This window comes from Phaenicophaeus curvirostris, chromosome 3 (assembly GCF_032191515.1).
Source record: "Phaenicophaeus curvirostris isolate KB17595 chromosome 3, BPBGC_Pcur_1.0, whole genome shotgun sequence".
NCBI classification, from domain to species: domain Eukaryota; kingdom Metazoa; phylum Chordata; class Aves; order Cuculiformes; family Cuculidae; genus Phaenicophaeus; species Phaenicophaeus curvirostris.
This window is the reverse complement of record NC_091394.1, coordinates 43,603,467-43,630,745: the sequence shown is the minus strand read 5'-3', so window position 1 is coordinate 43,630,745 and position 27,279 is coordinate 43,603,467. Positions and strand designations below refer to the sequence as shown.

The window sequence follows — 27,279 nt, the reverse complement described above, 5'->3', positions numbered from 1 at the left end:
AATAATCAAGGCCAATTTGATTATTAAGCAGGTATCCTTCGTAATAAACGGCACCGGGGTAATCTACCTAGTGTGTCCACCTATTGAGACCTGTTACATGACTTTTATACTGGTTAAACATACATATTCAAATAGATTCTGAGAAATACTGGTTAAGCAGCTACATGTTACATGTCCATTGTTTTTCTGGGAACTTAATAGCATACACACTCTTGCATGCATATCACAGTTTCTTTGTGTCTTCGGAATCCTCTGATGGTCTTTATCTCCTTCCTCATTGTGTCCTCTTGGTGAGCTCAAGTCTTCTTTGTTCCTGCTGCACGACTTGATTTGTTCCTTGTTTCAACTAGTAAACAAGCTAAACTCCTGTTACAATCACATTCCTTTGAAACGGTGATTGGGATGGAACATCAACTATAATGTGTTAGAAACAAGATAACCACTAAGGTCATAACGACCCTTATCTTCTTGTCACCCAGAGTCGTTGAGATTGACCACTCAGATATGGCCACACCTTAACGACTCTGAGCTGTTTTGATTTCATTCCCCCTGAATGTGCAATGAGGTTCCAGGAATAAAGTATGTTTGTCATTTTGGGGAAAAATTTGAATTTAAAAACAATTCTGTGTATACATACCCCAGATGGGACCCTCTCTGCCCGGCTGCAGGACCCATTTGATATCGGGACTCTCTTGGGTACCCCGGGGGATTTCTCGGGAGAGACTCCTCAGCTGGATCTCTGCAGGGACAGACAAGGACCATCAGATGAAACGGTACGCTTTAAATTTTTTTTAGGTCTTGGTTGTAAGAGGAGAATATTTGTTTTCTGTGAGGAGGTCTTGGTTGTAACAGGAATATTAACTAATATCTCGTTTCTGGTTTTTGTCGGTGTGGTCAGGAGGTCTTGGTTGTAAGAGTGATATTAACCAAAGAAACTGGAGTCCTGTTTGTAAAAGTGAATATTTGGTTTCTCTGTGGAGATCTTGATAGTAAATGAAGATCTGAGTGACTATCTGGTTTCTGTCAGTTTGATTAGGAAGTCTTGGTTGTAACAGGTGATAATAACTAAAGAAACTGGAGTTAAGTGGAAGCTTGAGTGAATATTTGGTTTCTATGTGGCAGTTTGATTTGTTCAAGTTAATGTTGCTGTGTTGTGTGTGTTATTTTTGTGGTGATGCTGTGAAAAGCCAAACTCAATTATCAATACCAATTTGATTATTAAGCAGGGATGATTTTAATAAACAATGCCAGGGCACACCTTAACGACTCTGAGCTGATTTGATTTCATTCCCCCTGGATATGCAATGAGGTTCCAGGAATAAAGTATGCTTGTAGTTTCGGGGAAAAATATGAATTTGAAAACAATTCTGTGTATAAATTTTCTGTGAAATAACTGCTTGGCAGAAGCATTCTGAGGACAAATCCTGAGTCTTCTCCAGCACTGAACAAAGTGTACCTGCCTTAATGGTTAAATTAAACTGTTAAGCGTAAGTTTCTTTATTTCACCTTCTAACTACAAGCTGGCCAAGATTTGATTGTTATTTATTCCTTCACTGGCAACACGGAAACTTTCTTGAGGACCAATGCACAACTAGACAGATGCAGAAGACCCTTGTACTGAAAAATCTCTACTTTGCGGTTTTACTGAAAAAAAAAGAGACCTGAAACACACGTTTTTCAATAAATTCTTGCTACTTACCTAACTGTTGCATTAAAAGGGTATATGGTCTGATGTGTGTCTAAGAAAATGGAAGCCTGCCTGTCAGTCAACTTGCCTGCCAGTGTCCAAAGAGGTGCTTTAGGGTGTGAGAGTCTATTTGCCTGTCAGCAGAGCAAGAGGAACTTTCACTGAACAGTCTCACAACTGTGACTTGATCAACTAGGCCTGTCAGCATCCATGGAGGACTCTCAGTGAGCAGTTTCACAAGGCTGATTGATGGGACCACTGTTTGTCAGAGCCTGTTATTCACTAATTAGATTTACAAAGCTGAAGCCGTGAAACTTTGAAACAATAAAATTAAACCACTAAAAAAATATATTTTCAATTAAAAACAATGTGACAGGTCTAACAAATTTGAGATTGCTGGTGATATATTCACTGACTGCAAAATCATGCTTGCTGGACACATGGGGAATTGATCCTCCAAAACCATGCATGCCAAGCAAGAAAATGGTGTGTCTTTTATATTACAGATCTATGCATATTCATTTAATCACCCAAAAAGGTATTACATATTCATTCCTTTTCGAAGAGTCATTAACATATCTTCACACCGTGTTCCTATTTGCAGTCAGTCCATTGGGTAGTTGTGAGGACCACCTCCTGGGGTTCAGAGATGAAGACTGGAAGTAAGGGGGGTGCAACCCAAACTTTGAATCAACAGTCCTTTTTCCGCTGGTGCTGGCAGGCAGTGTGAATTCCAGGCTTCCTTATCTTTATCTTGTGGGATGCCTGTTCCTTGCACAGTGGGTCCCCTTTTAGATAAACATTCCTCAAGGCACAAACCACTATGGGATATACAAGCTTAGATAATTGCTATAGATCAAGACACAAGCTCAAACATTTGCCACTTATCACCCAGGTAATATGCAATGTGGCTGGAGCCAAAAAACTTACCAAGGAGATATGGGGAGGAGAAAGGCATCCAGGCCCCTCAACCCATCTGGTATTTGGAGTTTCTCACCTCAAAAATTGAGGGATTCTAGTTGTCAGACTTATACTTCTGGTGTGTCTTGACAAGATGAGACTAAAGTCAAATATTGTATCCTAATTGGTTTTCACTCCAAACTAAGTAAAATATCAGATATGCATTTAAACTTCACCCAAGCACGTTGTGTAAAAACACAGGGAGAGGGGTGGGGGAGGCCACCGTTCAGACTTTGGACTGTTCAGAAGGCTGGTTGGCAAAGTCCCGTGGGAGACAGTCCTTAAGGGCAAGGGAGCCCACGACGGCTGGGAGCTCTTCAAAAAGGAAATCCTAGCAGCTCAGGAGCAAGCCATCCCCATGTTCTGGAAAAAGAGTCGGCGGGGGAAAAACCAGCTTGGTTGAACAGGGAGATCTTGTTAGATATCACAAAGAAGAGGAATGTCTATGAGCTTTGGAAGAAGGGATAGGCGTCTTGAGTGGACTACAGGAGGTAAGTGAGATCGTGCAGGGAAAAAATCAGGCGTCTATTCTTCTCAGGCTTTCTTTGTTTTTTTTTTTTCCTTCTTCAGAAATGCATTTAATTCCCTCTGGACAAATTGATGGTTGGTCTCCTATTGATACTGACAGGATTCCTCAGTCCAGCAGGATAGATGCTCTTACAATAACTTTATAATTTTTTCTGGGTATTTGGAGACTTACTTTGGCCTGTTCAAGGTTCCTGTTCTGAGTTCAGGTGTGAGGGCTACTGGAGTTGTCAGGCCCATTCAACTTCTCTGTTAAGCACTTACACCTGACAAGCTTAAAGCGAGCTTAGAGGAATATATGTCTTGGGGCTTCTGATTGGTGTGGATCTGTAGGTAGCTGCTTCCATCCCAGTAGCCAGGGTCAATGCCTCCCAGTCTAGATCCTGCCCAGAGGAATATGAATCTCCCATGTCTTCTTCAGACCTAGCTTTGTACAGCACAGTTGTTTTATCCAATGAGTATTTGCCAGTTACTCTTATTCTGTGTATATTCAGCTCAAAGAATCTTTGTAAAACTTGCCCAAACCAAAGTGACTGAGTAAAAGGCTGCTACAGTGGGCACAATATGGGCTGATTATTCTATTTATTAATGCAGAGGACAGAAAGGTAGAGAACAAGCAGCCAATAAACACATCAGAGCAAGCATCAACGGGTTACTAGGCTGAACATTAGTGCTAGCACAGTACAGCCAGCACTGATGTGCTCATTAGCCCCTGTGAGGTAGGGTGAGCTACCAGGATCCATGTGGCAAAGGAAGGTCCAGGAATGTGATTATTATAGTTTTATCCTCCAACATTTTCATTCTAATCAAAGTCTACGCCTTTATGGAATTTGGATCTATAGGAAACTCCAAAGGTGGTAAGAAATCTTAGGTTAAATATTTGGGATGCAGGCCAACAGCATCTGCATTACAAACTTCTCTGTAGCATTACCTTTCTTGGTTTTCTGTTGTAAACCTCAGAAATGGTACAAGTCTTTTTGGCTGCTTTGGCTCAGTATACACCAAGTCTAGGTTGACCAAACTCTGAAGTTAGAATTGCTAAGGGAAAAAAACTATCCAGGAAAGAAAATTTCTCACTGAAATGAGGACTAATACCTGACTCGTAGCCAATAAGGTATTACTGTTTCTATCAGGAATTAGAGCTCATGCATTATCTAAATCCCATGTACTGTTTACTCTTTAACTTGCTTGTGTCTACTGCGCTGATCAGAACTTTGTTTGTGTTTCTAAGCAATGTACGACACTGAATTTTCTCATCTTGTCTGTGCGCCAGTTGTTTTGTGACAAAACCTGTGATGTGAAACAACTGTTTCAGTGTGATGTATCTTTTGGCTCATTACTAAGAAGTCATTAAATCTGACCTATCAGAATCCTTACCAATAGCTTCCGATGCTGATTTAAAAGTTTATTTTTTCCAACAGACGTGGCTGTTCATAAGGGACATCATCCCTCTCCCCCAATGGTTTTAATGAAGCATTAGCTAATTAGCTATTGCATGGGCACACCATGATAACAGTTCTATCTGGTTTTGCCATTGCAGCTTATTTGCTAGCATATGGTGTTGTCATCTGTGTGATCTTTTTAAATCTCTTCAAATCCATAATTAGAAAATAATGTTTATTTAACTCCGCTAAATATTTAATTCCATTATGCTAGAAATACATTGAGAAGTAATTTTTTCACCCCATGCATGCATTTCACTCCTATCTATTCTAGAAAGTAATGTCAGGTATGAAACATCCTAACCATAGGTAGAAATGGAAATTTTCACTTGGATCACAGAGCTTCCAGGGAAAACTGATTAATCGAAAACAAGACAGCTTAGATTAAGTTTTCTTGGTTTGTGTGTAGGAAATCAAGCTGTCTTCAAAAAGCATTGCACAGTAAAACAAACACCCAAAAGATGACTTGAGCCTTTGCATCAAAAAAATTATATTATAATGAGATGTTATATATCATATATGTGAAGTTTAAAATACAGTATTGTTATACTGACAACATCTTCCTATACATCTTGAAAAAACACAGACCCTTATGTTCTAAGGATGGCTTATAAAGTCACTAAGAATTCCTTCATTTACTGCAGCGGGGCTAGAACGATACAGGAAGTGTTACAGTTGTTAGAGTCAGGAGATTTACAACTTCTGTTGCTGCTTTTAATGATTTGCAGTTTACAAAGAACATGAATTATCGGCAATACACTACTGTCTTTTTTAACCTTGATTTGGGAGCAGAAATACCAACTTCGCAGGATTTTTGTATGGAAAGTCTTCTCTAAATGGACTAAATAAATGATCCTCTAAATCACTTGCCCAAGCAATGTAATTCCACCAAAATGATACAATTTATTGCCAACTCCTCATTATGATATAGTATTAAAACATTTCTGTAAAGACACATTAGCAGAACAACCTGACTGTTTAAAAATATATGCAGTAGGTTGACACCTTTTGGAAAGTGCACACAAAAATCTCCAAACAAGAGCAGTCCAAAGAGTGACAATTTAAGGCACATCATTATTTTGCATACTTTGTTACACAAATCTCCAGCTAGACCATACATCTGTAAAGCATAATTTCACATATTTCAATAACTAGCTTCACAGCTCAGAGAGGCAGAATTCATCTTCAAGCAACACTTCTTTTTTCTTGATGTTGCTAGGTCAGAGTGCAGCATAATAAACATTGTTAAAAAGAACCTTATTCACAGTGCAAAAGACAGCAAATTTTTTTGCATTTAACCCTTTTTACAACAAGGTAGGCCATACCTACTTGTTCAATAAAGAGCAACAGTGGACTTCCCAACTTGTGACAGAGCACAAAAAGAGATTTAGAGACAGTTTTCAGCCATGGAAACTCAGCAAGAACTGAACTGGCTTCACCAGAGGTAAACTGATTTAACAATTGGATCATTCCATTCTAATTCATGTGGTAAAAAAGACGCTGATACATATAGCCAGATCTCAGCAGCTCTGAATCTATGTTGCTATGATGGAAATTAGTAGTGCTTGACCAATTAAAGTGTGCTGAAGAAGCAACCAAACAGCTGCACCCACAGGACACATACTGAAAAGTACAAGTTTGTAGGGGTTAAAAGAAAAAGGTGGGACAGATGATGCACTTGTTTCTAACCTTTTATTTTTTGGGGGTGTGTGTGTGTACCCTGGTAGAGATTGGGAGCAATTGCCTCAGAAAAAATAAGGAGTTATAATCCTCTCGCTAAGAGTATGTTCTCAATATAGAAATAATAAGGAGAGGGAGTTTTTACCACATTCCAAATTGAGAAACTATGCCAAACAAAACCTTTCTGTAGAGGCAATTATACTTGAAAACATGTTTCAGACACATAAAAGCTTCAAAAATTATGCAAGCTATTCCAGGGAAAGGCCTCTTCGCTATCAGAATTGTCCATTTTATCCTTCATCTGTACAACTATGGTGACACAACACATAGACAATGCCTAAAGCTTTTGAAAGCAAATGGAGAGTTAAGCCCTTGTATATAGTATCTTTCCATTTGTTCCGTTGTTAAAAATGGCATAATGTTCCTCCCTGTTTTGCGAAAACTACTACAGCCCATAGCCCTCTCAAAAGCATACAGGATCCTGCTGACTTTTCAGAGACCGCTGTATTATAAACACTGTGGTTTCTATTGATCCTCTCATTTAGCATAAAAGCATACAATAACATCAAAATCTTATAGCTTGTGATTTTCAAAATTGCATACTCTTGTTTGTGCCATTACTTATCTGGTGAAAAATCCCATCTTCTGATGACAATTCACAAATGTTTTCTTGAGGTAGACTGTACACAAATAGACTAGGAATGCTCTAACAAGCAAGCAGAAAACACAGTGTGGTTCTGAGAGCAACACAGCAATAACCTGTGTACAACAGCAGCAAGAAAATAAAGTCTTATTTCAAAGCCAACACCTGACAAGCATCTTGCCAACTTTGGTGTTGTTACTTAAGCAATATGCTGAGACTAAAGGTTAGATTTGGGCACGTCACACTTTACCTGTGCTAATACTTGGCATCAGTCATAGTCCTGTTATATATCTATGCCAATGACTGAAATAGGCAACTGCTTGTGGCTTGATATCAAGAGAACTCATACTCTGAATCTAGTCTCTAAAGGCATATATTAGGTATCTAACTAGGTTTGTATATGACAATCGTTATCACATTTCTGCAATTTACACTAGCCTAACAAGCAGTTTTAATAAGGAGGACAAAAATAGGAAAAAAATGTGGGCAAGAATTTTCACACATTGTTGCACTTGTCTCCGGTGTCTGTGTCAAATTTGACATCTGACACAGAATTGCCTAGAATACATTCAGAATTTGGGTAAGCAGAGTGAAACAACTATTAATTCCTATAGCTAAAGTAAAATTTACCAAATAAAACCTCCATTGGATCCAGTCTTGAGCAATTCAGACACCGCCCTGAAGGTGACTTAGATCACATACAAATGGTTTATGCTGATTTCAAGTAGGAATAGGTTGTACATTAGGATCACAGAAGTGGCTAAGTACTCATCTTCTGGCTATGACATCATCTTCTGCTGATGTCATAGAACCTTTGCAACTTATACCTCTGAAGTTTTCAGCTGAGATTTCAGGACTGGAATCATCCAAGGCAAAATACAGATAGGCCAGGCAACTATATGTAGCATCATACGTCCACAGAAGATCTCAGAGTTTCCACTTTTATTTAGTCTTCATCTGAATTGACTTTCACTGATGTCCTCAGTTGTTTTCAAGGTGTTGTGGTCAGATTCATATATGTAAGTGTCTAGTGCAATCTTAACTCTTATAATTTAACGGAAAACTGGGGACAAAAAAATAAAAAGAAGTTCCTAACACAAACATTTATTAATATATACATACACAGTAGCCAAACTACTTCTATACAATACTTTGAATCATCAACATCCTAAGTCATTGTGGCACTTAAACCATATGGCAAAACATAGGAAAGCATCTGAGAGACCATTATTGTGATCAGCTATTGAAAGTAATACATTAATTAACAGGATAATCTAACAGAATATTTGGAAGGTGTCTTCCAAAGCAGCAGTAAAAATGACAAATATTTACACTCCTGCCTCTGTGAGGCTATTTAAAATAAAGCAGTTTAATTATGAACATCAAATGAGTAGCTTGTGACCACACAAACTAAAATTCTGAGCTAATTCTGGATATTCTTTCATTCCAGTGCTACCGAGCAGAGGAAATGAAGGTGAAAGAAGGAAATGGCTTTCTTGGAGTTCTTGATTAAATTTCAAGAAGCCACGACCTTCTTCTCCCTGGACAGTTTTCCACTCGAGTCAATATCCCACAATTTTAGTGACAAAAATATTCAAGAGATATTTTTCTTTAGCTTGTACTTATGAAAGGCACTGATCCATTTCAATTAGAGTAGACTTAGCAGGCAACAGGATAGCCATTGGCTTCTCCTACATCAATTTCATAAATCCTAAATATTAAATTGCATTACTGAAACAGCAAGTGCAGCCTGTTTCTTTAAATGTATTTGTGGCATAATGGTAAAATAAACCACAAGGATTTAGCAGTGAAAAGATTCTTGGTTTAGCCCTCAAAAAATAATATTGATGTTTTGTAACAGTCTACATGCAAAAATAACAAGGAAGCGTATCTCCCCTTCACCATGCACCTTTTCATTATGATTGAACAATGAACTTAAAAATGCAAGTGCAGGAGAAAAGCTCCAGTGTTTCTAACATCATCTGATACCATTCTAGAGCAGATCCAATGAACCAATAGGTTGCTAATTTTACAGAAGCCCTTTGTTCAAATTATTCTCTCTTATCTTCTCCTTCCAAGTAAGTCCTGGCTCACAACTGTGTTTCCTCTTGTTCCAAAGAATGTGGAGGGACATGACAAGATGCCGGAAGAGATGCTAGTTTCTGAAGCTTAGGGTGTTGCAGAGGTTTTGGCCTATGAAAAGAACGTCGGCTTTGTACACGTCTGGCTGCAGCAGATCTGTGATTTCCTTGTATATCAAGCATCATTTTCTTCTCTTGGGGCTCTTTCACATAAGAGTCTTCAAGCTCTTCAAACATAAGTAGAGAATTCTCTTCTTGTGAATGCTCTGACTTGTAGCTAACTTCAGAACAATAACCTGAGTTTACGGTCTCTTTGTTATTTGTATCTGTACCTGCTTCCCGGAATAGATCGGGTATATTTGGGTCACAAGAAGCTATATACTCAGAGACGGTAGAAAGAGATATATTCCCACTGTTTTCCAATGAAGAATAGTTTTGTATCCAAGGCATCTGAAGATAAGATGGGAAGAAGTGGAGAGGAGTCACTGAAACACTTTGGTTTTGGTTTAATTGGTCATCTGAAGAGGAGTATTCTGTCATTGCAACATCATGGTCCGTATCACCTAGGGAGCACAATTAAATAGAAACACCTGTAATACACATTTTCTACACTAGCATGCTGGCTGTTAAGCTTTGCTTTTGGCAATTTTTATGGAAGTCTAATGAAAGTAAGTGACTTAAGATGGGTGGGGTTTTTTTGCTGATGAATTGTACCTTGTCCCAGTTTCTATCTTGGGCAATCTAAAATGAGTTTATTAAACTTCTTGTCTCTGCTGAGTACCACGCAAGACTTAGTTCAGTGTTTGTGAGCAACTGCCTGTTTCAAATATTTAGGAAATGGAGTCATCATCTGGTCATTAAGATGATCTTTACCTTGAAATATTTAGTCCTGGTGCTCAACAAGGAAATATTTTGGAAACTTTTGAAAGAAGTTATGCTTCTTCAATCAAGAGGGTAATCACCAGAAAGTTAATTTCCTATTGACCAGAGCCCATCTACAGAAACATCATATTTCCACCCTTGGTTTCCAGTTTACATTGTTTTTAAAAATATTTTAATTGAAATTTCAGTATCATCCTCCTGGTAGGAGAATTTTGTCAAGGAGATAATTCAGAGGACTATTTCAGAGAGTAACAAGGTCCAAGCTTATTAGCTTGGGAAATCTTCCCAAAACACTTCTTAAAAAACACAGCAGTCAAACTCCAATGACTCTGATATATACAAAAGACCTGCACAAGAACTTATACATACCAGTTCCTAATAATAAAGTCAATTATAAACAAGACAATAGGATGGAGGAAAAGAGCAAAGGTTAGCAAGAAAATATTCAGCAAGTCATATGCCAATATTTTAAGACAGTGTTCTTAGTTGGAAAAAAAAGATGAAAAGAATTTCAATATGGATGTCAAGGAGAAGTTTTCCTTTAGAAGGCTGCTCATTGTTCAACTTTTAATCAGGATACTAGCATTTAAAACTCAGTTCCTTAGTTAATGCAATATTGATTTTAAAACATAATTTAAAAAATAATCAAAGATACACTGGTAAGAAACCAGACCATAACAAGAACCAACCACAGATCTACATGCCACTCCAGTAAAGAAAGTTACTTGCCTCCTGTAATTACACTTGTACTAGCATGTCTTCTGCAGAGACAGAGGCCAGAATAGAAGAAAAATGGAACTTCCTTTTCTAGTACTTCTCAAAAGGTTATGAAATTGATCTCAAAAAATTACTAGCATTCACTCTTATGTTGAGGTCCGAGTCTGAACAATGTTTCATCAACTAACTATAGAAGTACTTTCAACTTACCACAGTCCTTTACTTATTGATGCACACAGGACACTAGGTCACACATTTGTGATCATGGATTCCACAAAGGTGAATTCATGATGAAATTGACTATTGCATTTCATTGCCATGTCAGTGTCCAATGTCTATTACGATGTCTGAACTGTGGCCTGACCTACCTCATTTACAGCACTGATAGTGTTGATTCTATACATGAAGGCTGCTTTTTATGGTGTGGAAAATTTCCACATAGAAAGAATTGAAGGGCTACTAGGACAATCATTTAAACCCAGAGTTAATTTAATTTTAAACCTCTAACAAACTGGGAGCAACAAGTTAATTTATGTCACCATGGAGCAAGTGGGGACGAGTACATCTGGTGACGGAAAGGATTAAACTGGCACTGAGGCATTAGTTATTCCAAGGACCAGTAAATTGGGAATGAACTCTGTTCCCTTTATGAAGGCTGAAGGTTCGCCAGCCTGGCTGAAGTGCATTTACACCAATGCATGCAGCGTGGGTAATAAGCAGAAGGATTTGGAAGTTGTTGTAGGGCAAGGAGACTATGATGTTGTTGCCATCAGAGAAACGTGGTGGGATGACTTGTGTAACTGGAATGCAGCTATGGTGGGGTACAAACACTTCAGGCAGAACAGGAAGGGTAGGAGAGTAGGAGGGGTAGCCCTCTACATTAGAGTGCTTTGATACCCTTGAACTCGATTACGGTGAGGATGGGACTGAGTGCCTGTGGGTTAAAATCAGAGGAGCCCACAGGAAAGTAGGTACTACGATGGGAGTCTGTTATAGACCACCCAGCCAAGAAGAACCAGCTGATGAGCTCTTCTATAAACAACTGGGAGGAGTCTCAAGATCGCTACCTCCTGTCCTCGTGGGAAACTTCAGTGTTCCGGATATCTGCTGGAACTACAATAGAGCAGAAAGGAAGCAGTGTAGGAGGTTCCTGGACTGTGTGGAAGACAACTTCCTCACACAACTGGTGAGTGACCCGACAAGGGAAGGTGCCCTCCTGGACCTGCTGTTTCTGAGCAGAGAAGGCCTTGTGGGGGATGTGACAGTTGGAGGATGCCTGGGACAAAGCGATCACAACATGATAGGTTTTTCAGTTCTAGGTGAGGAGAAGAGGGAGATTAACAGAACAGTCTCATTAAACTTCCAGAGGGCAGACTTAGGAATGTTCAGAAGTCTGGTTGGCAAAGTCCCATGGGAGACAGTCCTTAAGGGCAAGGGAGCCCACAAGGGCTGGGAGCTCTTCAAATAGGAAATCCTAGCAGCTCAGGAGCAAGCTGTCCCAATGTTCTGGAAAAGCAGCTGGCGGGGGAAAAAACCAGCTTGGTTGAGCAGGGAGATCTTGACAGATATGAAAAAGAAAAGGAATGTCTATGAGCTTTGGAAGAAGGGCCAGGCGTCTTGGGTGGACTACAGGGAGGAAGTGAGATCATGCAGAGAAAAAATGAGGAGGGCTAAGGCCCAACTAGAAATCAGTTTGGCAAAGTTTGTTAAAGATAATAAAAAATGTTTCTATAAATATATTATAAATAAAAGGAGGACTAGGAAGACCATACAGTCCCTATTGGATGCAGAAGGAACAACAGTGACAGGGGATGAGGACAAGCCGAACTACTTAATGCCTTCTTTGCCTCAGTCTTTAATTGTAAGGAAAGTTGTTCCCTCTGTGTACAATCCCAGGAGTTAGAGGAGCAAAATGAGGCTCCCATGATCCAAGAGGAGGTGGTCAGAGCCTTGCCTGCCCAGCTAGCCATCCACAAGTCTATGGGGCCAGATGGGATCCACCCAAGGGTATTGAAGGAGCTGGCGGATGTGGTGGCCAAACCCCTTTCCATCATCTTCCAGCAGTCCTGGCTGACTGGGGAAGTTCCACTGGACTGGAGGCTGGCTGACGTTGTGCCCATGTACAAGAAGGGTTGCAGGGAAGACCCAGGGAACTACAGGTCTGTCAGTCTGACCTCAGTGCCAGGGAAAGTCATGGAACAGGTGATCTTGAGTGCTATCACGAAGCACGTGCAAGATAACAGGGTGATCAGGCCCAGTCAACACAGGTCCACGAAAGGCAGGTCTTTCCAAACTAACCTGATCACCTTCTATGACAAAGTGACTTGACTACTGGATGAGGGAAAGGCTGTGGATGTATCTTCCTGGACTTCAGTAAAGCCTTTGACAGAGTTTCTCACAGCATTCTGCTTAGGAAACAGGCGCACACTCTCCTGGGTGGAAAACTGGTTGGATGGCCGGGCCCAGAGAGTGGTGGGAAATGGAGTTAACTCCAGCTGGAGGCCAGTGACAAGTGGGGCTCCCCAGGACTCAGTGCTGGATCCAGCTCTGTTCAATGTCTTTATCAATGACCTGGATGAAGGCATTGAGTGCACCCTTAGCAAGTTTGCAGATGACACTAAGCTGGGCGGAAGTGTGGATCTGCTGGAGGGTAGGGAGGCTCTGCAAAGGGATCTGAACAGGCTGGACCGCAGGGCTGAGACCAATGGCATGAGGTTTAACAAGGCCAAATGCCGGGTCCTGCGCTTGGAGCACAACAACCCTATGCAGTTCTACAGACTAGGAGAAGACTGGCTGGAAAGCTGCCTGGACCTGGGGATGTTGGTTGACAGCGACTGAACATGAGCCAACAGTGTGCCCAGGTGGCCAAGAAGGCCAATGGCATCTTGGCTTGTATCAGAAACGGTGTGACCAGCAGGTCCAGGGAGGTTATTCTCCCTCTGTACTCGGCACTGGTGAGACTGCTCCTTGAATACCGTGTTCAGTTCTGGGCCCCTCACCACAAGAAGGATGTTGAGGCTCTGGAGCGAGTCCAGAGAAGAGCGACGAAACTCGTGAAGGGGCTGGAGAGCAGGCCTTATGAGGAACGGCTGAGAGAGCTGGGGTTGTTTAGCCTTGAGAAGAGGGGGCTGAGGGGAGACCTTATTGCTCTCTATAACTACCTGAAAGGAGGTTGTAGAGAGGAGGGAGCTGGCCTCTTCTCCCAAGTGACAGGGGACAGGACAAGAACGGCCGCAAGCTCTGAAAGGGGAGGTTCAGGCTTGACATCAGGAAAAATTTTTCACAGAAAGGGTCATCGAGCACTGGAACAGGCTGCCCAGGGAGGTGGTGGAGTCACCTTCCCTGGAGATGTTTAAAAGATGGGTGGATGAGGTACTGAGGTGCATGGTTTAGTGATTGATAAGAATGGTTGGACTCAATGATCCAGTGTGTCCTTTCCAACCTAGTGATTCTATGATTCTATGATTCTATGAATTACTGCATCAGAAAGCTAAGCTTTTTTCTGGTTTCAAAATAAGATATGGATTAAAATAAACTCACAGTTGAAGGATAAAGCTCTAATCAAAACAGGAATTCTGCTTCTCCAACATCTGGCTGTTGTGTTATTCTCTGCGTGTGCAAGGGAACATTGATGCCTACTAACATGCCTCATTTTTCAACCCTTTCTTACGTAATTTAGTTTTCTAGTACTTGTATTGTAGCAGTGGGACTATTATCCCTTCCTGGATACTAAATAAATAACTTGGACAAATGTTCAGAACTGACTTAAGGCAACAGAGTCAAAAATCATATTCTCAGCATGCTGACAATGAAGGGCCCAGCCTCCTTGCCAGCCCAGCCTCGTTGCTCCTCTTGTACACCTGAAAGCAATAGAATGCAAAGGGTTCCATGAATCATCTGACTTCTTATGACCAATCCATATCCTTTGACATGAGCAACTGGATTGTCTTTCTGGGGCTTTGGACTGTTCTGCTTACATCTGCAGACAGTAGTGACAATGTTACTCAAATGACCAGTCACTATTTAAGGGGGCTGGAGTTGGAATGACCCGATTCATATTAGGAAATTCAGGTACAAATTTTATTGTTTAGAACTGACTAACCAAGAAACCTGGAGCCTCTTGAAAATGGCTACACGGTATTCTGGTAAATACTATTTAAATACTAAATACTATTTTCTTGGCATTTAAAGTAGTCAAGCCAAAACAAAGAGCAGGACTCGTATCTGCTGTAGAAATAATAAGGCATTGGACACCAAATAGTTGGACATCTCTTCTGCAGAAGGAAAACAGAAAGATGTGTTGTTATACAAGCTGGAGGAAAACAGAACGTCTTTAATCGTATGAAGAAATCAGAAAGGAAGTAAATGGTCTGCGAGAAGAAAAATCAGAAAAGTAAGTTTGTCAGTAGTCAAGGGTTGATAGAAAGGATGATTAAAAACAAAAGGTGGTAATATCTTTTAAAATATTACATATGTGTAGATTCTGGAAGAAAAGATCTGGGTCGGTCCTCTGGGCTGTCTGCTAGCAGGAAGGAATCTATTGATTTATTGCTGAGCCGGAATGGAGCAAGCCGTCTGAAGTTGTTTGGAGAATATGGGATCTGTACTCGGGCCCTCTGTGATGGTACCACGGTATCTTCAGAAGATAACCATGGTGAGAACTTCATGTAGATGCTTTGACCATCATCAGCTGAAAATACTGGGTTATCAATTCCTAAAAAAGTTAATGAGCAACAAATACAATTAATCAAAGTAATTTCTTGGTAATACAGCAAGATGCCTTGTAAAAGAAGAATGGCTACAGTAGGGATAAAATACGCCAACACACATCAGTATAGATGTGCTAGGCCAATACACAGACCACTACATACACATTTGTTGCTTTTTCTACCTTGCTAGTCATTTTGGATCCTATTAAAGAGAAAAATTGTATATTATATCCAATATGCAGTTATGTTTGGGATATCTGGAGACAAAAATTAAAATCAATTAAAGAAAAAACCAGTCAGCAAATTTTAAGCAAAAAACCAGCACAATATAAAACAATGGCAGAAATTTCATATAAAATCCATAAAAAATCCCTAAAGATGGAAAAAAATGCAAAAGCATAAACTGCACAACTCCATAAAGGAATGAGATATATGTGAGGGAAATAAAAACAGAATGATCAAAAGTGAGTTACAGGAGCCTTTCAACATAGACAGCAAGTTTGTAGTATTTGAACAGAAAAAAAAAAATTAAAAATTAGTCTGGATCTACATCTTGCCATTCACTTATTTCTGGATGACATATATTTATATATTTCCAAACATGGAATTTATCATGGAACGGGAAAAGGCTGTATCAGCATGTCTGCCAAAAGGGTGCAGATACAAGTATTTTTTTTCACTGTATGCACCATGTTATATAGGAAATACATAGTGGCATGCTGAAAATTCAAACACAAAACTGCTAAAGAGAAATGATGAATTTTAAAACTTTATACATTTTATATAATTTTTGCTTTATATAGTGATATACTTTTAATCTGGTATTCTGGAGCCTTTGAGGGCTGGAAATCAAGTCCAATGAATGTTCCAAGAATGCTGCAAATCTGCCCTTTTCAGTGGCTTCTGTGAGCCTGTAAGGATTTGAGAAAGTTGTGAATTTAAGAGGAGAAATTCTGCCTGAAAGAAGCAGCATGAAGTTTATGACAACAGAGTGCTTAAAGTGCATAGAAAAATAGTATTGACTGGCCTTGTGAAGTAGGACAACTTTAAAAAGACATTTTCTGTTGCTAGAAATACTTAGTGGTTTTAAGGTCTGATTTGGTCAGTCATGATCACAAGTTCTATCAGCAGCAAACTTGACGTTCTCCATACTGCCTTGTTATCTGTTAAGATTAATATTAAGCAAATATATTTTCTAATAGAACACATCAAATCAAAGGAAAACAAACTAGGCTAAACCACCAGCATTTCTGGCATTTTTTTTAACATTTTAGGAAAAAAACCTTCTGTAGGTAATTAATTTTTTTACCAGTAGGAGTATCTGTGAAATTTTGCTTCGTCACATTAGCCAGGAAATCAACTCCTTTGCCCAGATGCAAAGTTTCATAATCATTATATTCTTCTGATTCAGAAAACTCAAAATCTGGAAAAAAGGGAAGTCCAATCTGATTAGAAATTTGTATCAGTTCTGATAGGAAATGCTATTTCATGCTGTTTTGATGCTGGCATATTAATCAAAGATATATCTTTACCTAGGATTTTGATAAGGGAAAAAATTAACCAACAGTTGTAGCAGTGAAATGCAAATCAGAACGTATGCAGAGTTTGCATCTCAGATACTAATTGCAATACAGGCTTTTGGCTTGCAGTGTTATCTAGTGCTATGGTAGAGAGAAACTTCACAGTCTCACTAAGCTTTTGGCTAACAGAATTGTCTGCTCTTCTGGGACTGAAACAAACCAACCTATAACATGGTACCACTGCTGCTGCTGTGTTTTGATTCTTAGATGCTCACATGTTGACAAATGTCCTCTCATTACGATGACCAGTCACTGCATGTTCATCATTTGACAGAGGTCAGCATTAGTATCCTAACCAATTTCAAACCTGGTGAGGTCATTTCTACTTCTACTGCAGTTGAACTAGTTTTACAACAGCTGCTAAACTGCTTGATAAGACTGTCCTCCAATGAAGCTTCTTTTAAATAGAGGATGACATCTATACACAGTGTTATTTAACAAGACAGCATTGAATGACCGACTTATAAGTACTCAGGTCTTCCAATGCAAAAAATATTCTAGAATATTATACTTATTCATCCAGTCTGCATTGCCACTGTCAGTGAAATAAAAATAATGCTCAGATAATGATTCAAAGAACATACATATAGGAAAATAGCTTTGCTTGCAGCTACTGAGAAAAGATGAATCCCTCTCTACTCCAGTTCTGTTTGAGATCAAGAGGTTGCACGCATAGTGAGGAAACAACCCAAATCGGAGTTAGTTCAGTGGCTTTTAAACCACATTCAAATTCTAAGTGACATATTATTTTATAATGACATAACAAACATATTAGCATGCATGACATCTTGCTATGACTGACATCAATACCAAAAGATGGCTTAAACATGAAATGAAAGAATTTGGGCCTTTACATGCAAAACCAACTTTTACTAGGGATGCTCCTTAGGCCAGCTAGTTTCAGATTACACCTTCAAGGCTGACCTGTGATTTGTGCACGAAGGGTGAATCAGTGCTGAAACTGGCCTCTGAATTGGTATTCCTTTCAAAGCTACACCCTCCTTGAGTTCTAATATTCATGCTTAGCATCAACTCTGATTCAGACCCTTCTAAACAAATGGACCTTATCTGAAATCAAACCATCATCTCAACTACTGAATTTTATATGGCATAGTGTCATGAGCAGCCATGTCCTGCTGTGATGAAAAAGAAAAATGTTGACAAAAATTTGCTCTGTGCAGCTTATCCAAAAGGAAGCTGAAAATTCATTTGTGTTGGAGCCACTGCATTGTTTCATTTTCAAAATTTAAATACGAAATTTTAAAAGTGTGAGGCCACCTGAAATTTGGTTTGTCAACTGGCTGCTTAGAAAAATTATTTCTACATCACCAAGATACTGCATTTAAGCATGGACCACATCCCCACTATGAGTTATGAATTGTGACTACAAGTTCCATTTTAATAGCAATTTCACTATTGCATATTACAAAATTTTTCAATGCCTTACTGACTATGTAGCTGACAAAATGCAGTTAATGAAACTGGTCTAAGAGTGTTTTTACCTTTTTCCTTCAAAGTAAAATCTTGTACTGGATTTTCAGAAGGTATTTTTCCATTTGGTATTACACTGCTGTTTCGCTGAAAGAAAAAAGAAAATGTAACAAAAATCCTTTGAAATCACGAGTTCAAGCAGCATAACCCTGAAATCTGTTGTAATCTTTGCTTGAGACTCAATATGAACATTATTAGTTTCCCCCTACACTTGTACTCACTACAGGAAAAGAAAGGAACTTTGGCTCCTTGTGGGCTAGATGCTCCCTTAGTTTCATGCAAATTTTGTGAAATGCTTTATGCTACAGTGCTACCCCGTTACATCTACCCTACGATATCTCCCCACAGTTCTGCAGCTTGGCTCAAGGTCTGGATTTTTTTAGTGTTCAAAAATAGCTCACCCAGAAGAAGAGTCCAAAGCACAGACAGAAGCAGCATGGGAGAAGATGCCCCTTGTGTTATCTCCTAGTTTAATCTCTTTTTCCTTAGTGAAGTTTAAGTTTTAATTAGTTTAAGTTCCTCTTACTTCATGGAATTCTATAAGACAGACATAGGACCCTTCAGAGTCCTCTCTGCCTTCTCAGTTTATATAATAGGCAGCTACATATGGGTCCTTGTGCAAGTATTTTACCCTTTTTTGTCCCCGGTCTCGCTTGTGGATTTTATTGAGCTTCTTGGAATGGTTTATTCCTAGTTTGGTACTCTTGAATGATTCTAAGCGCTTCCTCATTGTCCTATGGAAAATCTCCTTGTCTTGTTTCTCATCTTCATTCTGCATGATCTCATGTCGACTGTACAGATGTTTGTGCTGTGGCCAGGAAGGGGAGAAAATATTTTATTTAGAAATACAGCTGGAAGCCCACAATCAATGCATTCAATCAGTGTCATGCAAATATAAACAACTCCATAAAAAAGTATAAACCAAAGACTAGTGTGAAGGCATTAATGAAACTCCTATTATTTTTCTCCACCATGAAACATGTATAAGTCCAGGAGTATAATTAACACAACACAACACAACATAACATAACATAACAATATCATCTTATATCATGTCCAGTAAGACTGACTGTCATTTAAAGTAACCCTCTCCCTATTAGTGTCTGAATCACACTGATTAATCCATCTAATCCTGCTTTGGAACCTATACTGGACCCAGTTCTGCCTTCCACTGGCCCTACTGAAATCAAAAGCACTAGTTTTGTTAAAGAGGCATGTTCATAATAATACAAATGTGTATATTTTGCAGATAAATTCTTTCTTTTTGAGTTTTGCTCCCAAGTTTTGGTCCCTAGTGTCTTCTAATTTCAGACTAAAAAACAGTCCGATGCTAGCCTTCAGCTCTCACCTCCTGCCTGGGTTTATACAGGTACTGTTGTAGGGTATGATGCGCAACTGTGTCTTCTGTGTCCCGTATACTTTTCCTTCTTTGCTCTAAAGCTTGCATGTCAAGGCAAACTGGTCCAGCTTTTTCTCTCCTGAATATACAATACATAAAAGATACAAACAGCAGTTTTATAAATCAGTTAAAAAAATCAGAAAAAAAACCCCAGGAACATGGGGAACTAGAGGGAGAAATTAAAATGAAGTTTCAAAGAAAAGAGAAAGGTCAAAATCATCTAAATGAAAATGAGTGAGCAGATTCCTAATAGGAAATGGGAAAATATTACTGGGTTTTTTGTATTTCAGTGGGTTTAACATTAATTTCTCAGTTTACATGACACATGGCTTGTTCCGTAAAAGAATCATGAAAGAGTTCATGAAGGAGCAATTTTTTTTCTTTGCCTCTCTCCTGACTTTTTCTGGAGCAGACACAGAAATGACACCTAGACTCTCTATAGCAGTTCATGAACAAAAGGCACATGAAACAACTGTAATGTGAATGTCTGCTTCATCTTACCACCACTTACTACAAAAATTTGTGTGTAAAATGTAACAATGTACCCATTTTATGTGGGAGAACAGCTAAACTGAAGTTCAAAAAAACAGTGAATTAAAATGTATAACTGTTTCAATTTCCTCACATATAACCCCCTTCCCAGTCAGTTCACCTTACTTACAGTAAGTAAGAGACAGAGCTTTCCATGGTATTTGGTTGTGGGGTGCTGAAATCCACATTTACCATGTTCTCCGTACTTGGAGAACGTATAAATGCCAAGGAACCTCTACGTTCTCCCTGCCCAAAAGAAGAAACAAGATATATTACAGCCATAAACACCTAGGACAAAATATGTAACGGAAAATGCGAATAATTTGTGAGGCTGCTGTATGCAAATAGCACAAGAAGCAGAGGGGGGAACTTGCATTTGGATAACAAATACAAACCATTTTCTGGTTTTATGGTTGCTTTACATCAAGTAATGTCATCCTAATGAGCAAAGCTAGGAGAAAAACTATTACACTTTTGTAAATTGATTTTGAGGAGGTGGGTGATTTCTTAGGCCTTAATCTGTTTCCAAATTATATCCTTGCACATTTGCAGTCTAACTCTTCTCTCCACAGACCTTTCAGGGTCCTTTTCATGGACCTTTTACTTTGTACCAGATTTCAAAACAAATACATAGCAGATATCTATGCAGATTTTTATGATTCAATACATCATGACAATATTAGCAGGGTTTTTTTTAAAGATACAAATTAAGTTTTCTGTTCTCTACCAGACTGGAAGGAGCAAATATTAACCGGTGGTAGAAGTCTACAGGACTATTTGAAAGAGGTTATGGCATGAAGAGATGAGATACTGAAGTGGTGAGATTTACTTTCAGTTCTAAAACTGGTGTCATGGAGCTGAGCTGCTGGAAAAGCTCAGATTTATGTCTTCACAGTTTTCCCCACTGCTTGTGTAATCTCTTGTTTAGGTGAAAGTAGTTGTTAAGTGATAATCATGATTACACAGGCTGAAATAATCTATAGTTTTGAATCACAGCAGAAAGTAATAACATACCTAGTCTCTACATTTTAAACTGTAATAAAGACTACACCAAAAAAAACCATCTCCCTTGCAGAATATTGAAAGGGATTTCATCTACATTTCTCCAACTTTAACTGCATTGCATCCCATTTTCATACACATAGAGCAAATCAAACAAATATTTCCTTTTACTTTGGTAGCCCACATACATCTTACAGAAATACATATTGGATCAGATCACTGGCATTAAGAAGTATACTCTGGCCTCTCTGGGCAGAGAACTTGAGAGAAAGAAAAGGTAATTCTGGGTCAGCATCATCCTGTCCATTTTCTTAAGTGCATCTGACTCTCTTTTCAAATCAAATTTAGTATTTTATACGTGCATCATACCATGTATCAATGGAGGAATTTTATCCAGAAGTTATGAACTATTTTCATTTTACCTGGCTTCAAATCTCCCCTCTCAGCTGTAAGGAATTTATTTAGGTTCAGACTGAACTCTCTCAAGCTCCTATTTATTGTACAGATGCAGCATAACAGCAAAGATAAAAAAAGAAAAATTTGCAAAATAGTTTTTAAACTCCTGAGTTTCTTCCAAGAGAGAAGAGAGTGAGTAGCTGGGGAAGTAGATCTTTACTCCTCCTGAAGAAATAGCTTCAATTTCAACGTCAGCTTGTAATTCACAGATATTTAGCTCAAAGATATATTTCAGAAGTCAAGGAAATGTTGTTAAATCATGGTATCACTACAGCAAATATTAATGTGAGGAAGGTGTAATGACTTTAGGATTCAGCACTCATGACTCATCAGGCATTGACACAACTAATTTGCATGGGAAGAAACCATACAAATCTTTGGTAGAATCTGAAGAACTTTTAATTTCGTTGTCTATTATTATCAGATCAGTAGACATCTGCCAACAGAATTTGTCTGCAAGGCACAATATACACAAATAGTACTTAGACTAGGGTAGCAAAAGTCAGTTTCCAGTGTTATGAACTGCAAAAATACAAAATGAAAAAGGTACCTCTCCTAAAAATTAACACCTAATTTAACCTGACATTACTATATGGTGTTCAAGACATTAGTAAGTAAAGATTCTAAGGCTAAACCTGCATGGCTTAGTGATCTAGAGAGTTCTTTGCATCTGTTAAAGAGAAAAAAATAATGGAATGAATCCACTGAACAGATACAGCAGTGAATCTGAACATGAGTCTCATGCTCATCAACATCAAAGTCACTATCTAACTTTCTTCCTCTCAGGTGTGACCCAGAAAGCACTACGAGAAAGAAAAATATTTCTTGGGCTCAAACAATCTGAAAACTGAATGGATAATTTACAACATCTAAAAAGGAAGTACTTGCTTATCTTGTGAGCCACTCCCAATTTTCCACACTAATGTAATTTCTGAATTTCATCTTATTTTCTGAATGCAATCTTGGAAATTCCATATTTCACTGGAGGAAGTCTGCCTGGCTGTAGCTCATTTTCAAAAATAGAAAAAAGATTAGCAGTAGTACCAGTCATAATAATAGCTTTTATTTTAAGTAAAGAAATTAACTGATATATCTCCTATCTGTGAATGGATAGTCACTTCTGTTTAGGTATTACATTTAAAATTAACCTCTGCATTGTATGAATACTGCACATTTGTATAACTTGATCTAAGGTTGCCAGTTTCATATTGAAGAAGAAGAGTAATTCTTACAATTACCTGCTAACATTGCTCAAGCCTGGAATTCACATTCCTGCAGACGGCCAGTAACTTTCTTCCATTCTGTGACTTTAAAATTTCTCCTGTTGCAAGTCTTAAGTTTCTCTAATGTCACAGTTCTGTGATTGTGTTTGATATCTGTAGTATATCAATTTAATCCTAATTTTTGGAGTGAGAGTGTTAAGATTCTATTGAGTTAAGGTTACCCTTGCCTTTTTTTATTGGTATTACTGTGACCTGGGAAAGTGAGATTATATTATATTATAATAATTATATAATATTATATTATCAATAATATTACATTATATTATAAGTGCAGTACTACTGTCATATTTCCACACAATTAGAAAGTGAGCTTCTTCAGGTAAGATCTGTCATCACACAAACCCAGTGTTCTACAGTTGCCAGATTCTGTTGACACATTTAGAGAGACAAGTTTGCCTGATCTGTATCAAATTACAGTATCTTTTCACGTGACGAATATAGAAAAAAAGTTATTCAGTAAAATCTAACAGAAAAGTACATTGACATAAGTACAATATATTCATACTTGGGGATCAGGAATAATACAACTACAGTCACTCAGACAGGTGACACTGAGATTCAAAACACATTTAGGTTAAAAAAACCAAAACAGCAGAAATGAAAATAGTTTTCTTTTAGATGTCTCCTGCAACATATCAACTTTAGGTTCTATTATAAACTTAAACCACCCCCCATAAATCCAAACAGTGTTACAATACATCAAGAAGTGTTCACAATTACCTCAGCCACATAGCTAATTGCATCCTTCAAGTTGAGTTCATGGAAAACATTAAGGATCTGGTCTCTTGATTTCTGAGCTGACCTTCTCATCAGTACTTTACTGAGGAATTTCCTATCAAAATTGGACCACCTGATAATTTAAACAAACCATGTTAGTGGCAATAAGCAATTTTAGTTTCACTGCATACTTAGTTTAGCATAAATATTTTTGTGAGCTAAGCACTTTAAAAAAATGGTAAACATTATTATGAGAGGGGTTTCTGTTTAGAAGCTTTTCAATTAGCATTTGAAGAAAGTTAAGGGAAAGCCTGCTACAGAGTTATGCAACTGTCACAAAGCATTTAATAGGTTCACTTACCAAAAACTACTACAACAGTAAGTGCGCTGTGATTACAGTATCTCATTTCAGAATCACTAGGACATTTTAGACTCTGGGTGATTGTGCTACCTTATTTTTTCACTTCTGATTATGCATTCTTATATTTAATAGCTTTATTCTAAAAGTTTAATTGTCTTTCCTCCATTTGAAGGGCATCTGCTTTTTGCCAGCTGTATTGTAGGACAGTCAGCCTAGAAAACAGGTTCACAACCACAGTGCCTTTCCAAAAGCACTTAAAGAGGGCCTTATTCATGCAATTGATGTACTCTGGGGGATAGAAGTGATGTGTACTTTCTGTAATTTACACTTCCAGGCTTGTCTGATAGTAGGATATCTGCCATTTCGTATTTAGGCTCCAGAAGATAAAGGCTGCTTCACTTTCATATATCTTCCTCTCTAAAAGGCATCAGGTGACTTTGGAGACTACTATTCAAAATTATTCTATCCATCTTGCCAAATGCCTATTTTGAGTTGTCATGGTTTAGCCTACCCCCATTTGGCAGCTAAAATGTGAGCAGTTGTGGTCCCATTTTCCTCCCCTTGATGCCATCCAGGAAAAAGACTTGCAGTTGGAAATCGAAACTAAAACAGGTTTAATGAAATAATAATGATAATAAAAAATACTATTAATAAGAAAAAAACCCCAATGCCAAATATACAAGATTGCCCCTCCCCCCATGATGACATGTCACCACAAGTGCCTAAGAGCAGGCACAGAAAAAAGTCCCAGGCTAGGAGGGAGACAGACTCAAGGACTGGATTCAGGAATGCACAGTTCTGGGATCAGGGACAAAAAGATGCACGAGATCCTCACTAGATGTCGGCCATCAGAGAGTGATTCTTGTGATACCACAGTTTTATCCTGAGTGTGATGTACATGGCATAGAATAATATGTTGGTCAATTTGGGGTCAACTGTCCTGTTCACCCCGCCCTGCAGATCCGACTCCTTTTCATTTATTTGACTTACAGCATTCTATCAGCTTGAGAATGGCCTTGGTTTCTATAGGAATAAGCATACCCAGTGGCTTTTCTGCATACTAATGCCACATATTATCACTTCTAGAGAGAAACAGTGTCTGAAAAAAACATGCATTTAAATGAAGTTAATCAGATGAGACTTACCAAAAGTCAAAAATCTGACTGCTTGAGCTCAAACCAGAACATGAGTTTATGACTTCTTATTCAGGTTGTTGAAACCTTTTTGTCATTAAGCATTATTTATAGAATTGATGACTATTCTTCTTCTCTAGCCACAATATCTGGAAAGGAGTCTTAAATTCAGGCTGCCATTTCTGGGCACATCACTTAGGTTGCTAGGGGCTGCCATTTCTTTGAGGAAGCAGTAATTTCATATTCACAGAGTACAACAGAAGCAGACTTAAGGTAATCCCATTCAAAATTCAAGTCACCAAGCCGTCCACTCAGCCATGAATCTAGATTAAACTACCATGTCTCTTGTTACTCAGGGAGATTACATTCTGACATCCAAGAAATCAAACTTTAATCTGCCACTTCAATAACATTTAGCTCCATCTTCAAGACAGTATTTCAAAACTGGGGACGTAGTCCCCTGCATTACAGTCCACTGAAATTCATTCCCTAAAAGTAAACTGAAAACATAGGCCAAAAGAAAGAGTATGTTCTGTTTGGGATGTTTCATTAAAGTTCTTCACTGGTTAAATAGAGTGTCCCTATAACTGGGATAGTCTGTTCCAGTGCCTGATGATGTTTTGGCGAAGAAATTTTTCCTAATACACAGTCTAAAACTCCCCTGGCACAACTTGAGGCCATTTCCTCTCATCCTGTCACTTGTTACTTGGGAGAAGAGACCAACAACCACCTTGCTACAACCTCCTCTCAGGGCATTGTAGACAGTGATAAGGTCTCCCCTAAGCCCTCTTTTCTCTAGGCTTAACAACCCCAGTTCCCCCATCTGCCTCTCATAAGGCTTGTTCTCCAGCCCCTTCACCAGCTTCATTCTCCTTCCCTGGAAACACTCCAGCACCTCAATGTCCTTGTAGTAAGGGGCCCAAAAACTGAACACAGTATTCAAGGCGTGGCCTCACCAGTGATGAGTACATGGGCACAATCACTTCCTTGGTCCTACTGACCACACTGTTTCTGATACAGGCCAGGACACCACTGACCTTCTTGGCCACCTGGGCACACTGCTGGCTCATGTTCATGCTGGCTGTCAACCAACAACCTCGGGTCCTTCTCCTCCAGGCGGCTTTCCAGCCACTCTTTCACAAGCTTGTAGTGCTGCATGGGGTTGTTCTCTCCCAAGTGCAGGACCTAGGACTAAGCTTTGTTGAACCTCATCACGTTGGTCTCAGCCCATTGATCCAGCCTGTTCAGATCCCTTTGTACAGCCTCCCTACCCTCAAGCAGATCAACACTTCTGCCCAGCTTAGTGTCATCCACAAACTTACTAAGAGTACACTTAATCACTTCATCCAGAACACTGATAAAGCTATTAAACAGAACTAGATACAACACTGAGTCCTGGGGACACCAGTTGTGACCAGCCTCCAACTGGATTTAACTCCATTTACCATGACTCTCTGAATGCAGCCAGCCAGACAGTTTTTTTATCCAGCAGAGGGTACGCCTCAGATACCATCCAGCTACAGTTTAGGAGTTGTATAGTTATATGAGAACAATACTAAATCTAAGCTAATATACTCAGCTTCTCCAAAAGGGCTAGAGGACTGCTCTGCAGAAAACTAACAGAACCGTACGGCTTTCGGGTTGGAACTGACATGTTGACATTAGCAAGTCAGAACTGTGAATCTCTGCAGGTCTGAGATGACCTAACTGCAGGGAGAGAAGAACCGCCTGACCTTAAACAATACTCTTTAAAGATGTCCAGGTTTAATATCCTTTTTTAACATTTATTCATCTAGGTCATGGAAGTCTGCCCATCACAATGATAATGTGTAATTTAAAGAAAATGGTGTCTGTATCTTTCAGGTGAGTAATTTTGCTTCTTTTAGATCTATCAACTATAAACAGAGGAGGATGGAAATGATGGCTTAAACTGTATGAGTTATTTCAAAGCACTCAGCACTCTCTGCCATCACTTTCAGAGGTGTTGAACACATCCTTTG

General features: G+C 39.0%; 2 protein-coding genes across 2 annotated transcripts in view; one reads left to right on the top strand and one right to left on the bottom strand.

The window, feature by feature from the left end:
• CIDEA (cell death inducing DFFA like effector a) overlaps positions 1–27,279 on the top strand; it is a 557,707-nt gene that overhangs the window by 351,798 nt on the left and 178,630 nt on the right. The window lies entirely within an intron of this gene.
• The window catches only part of SLC9A3 (solute carrier family 9 member A3), a 53,872-nt gene continuing 41,676 nt past the window's right edge, over positions 15,084–27,279 (bottom strand). Inside the window, exons 10-16 of the mRNA XM_069853777.1 lie at positions 23,789–23,918; positions 20,458–20,573; positions 19,746–19,875; positions 19,029–19,205; positions 18,409–18,484; positions 16,636–16,749; positions 15,084–15,331 (exon numbers count right to left, since the gene is read on the bottom strand). Of these exons, the coding sequence (XP_069709878.1) occupies positions 15,084–15,331; positions 16,636–16,749; positions 18,409–18,484; positions 19,029–19,205; positions 19,746–19,875; positions 20,458–20,573; positions 23,789–23,918 (991 nt within the window). The remainder of the gene's footprint in view (positions 15,332–16,635; positions 16,750–18,408; positions 18,485–19,028; positions 19,206–19,745; positions 19,876–20,457; positions 20,574–23,788; positions 23,919–27,279) is intronic.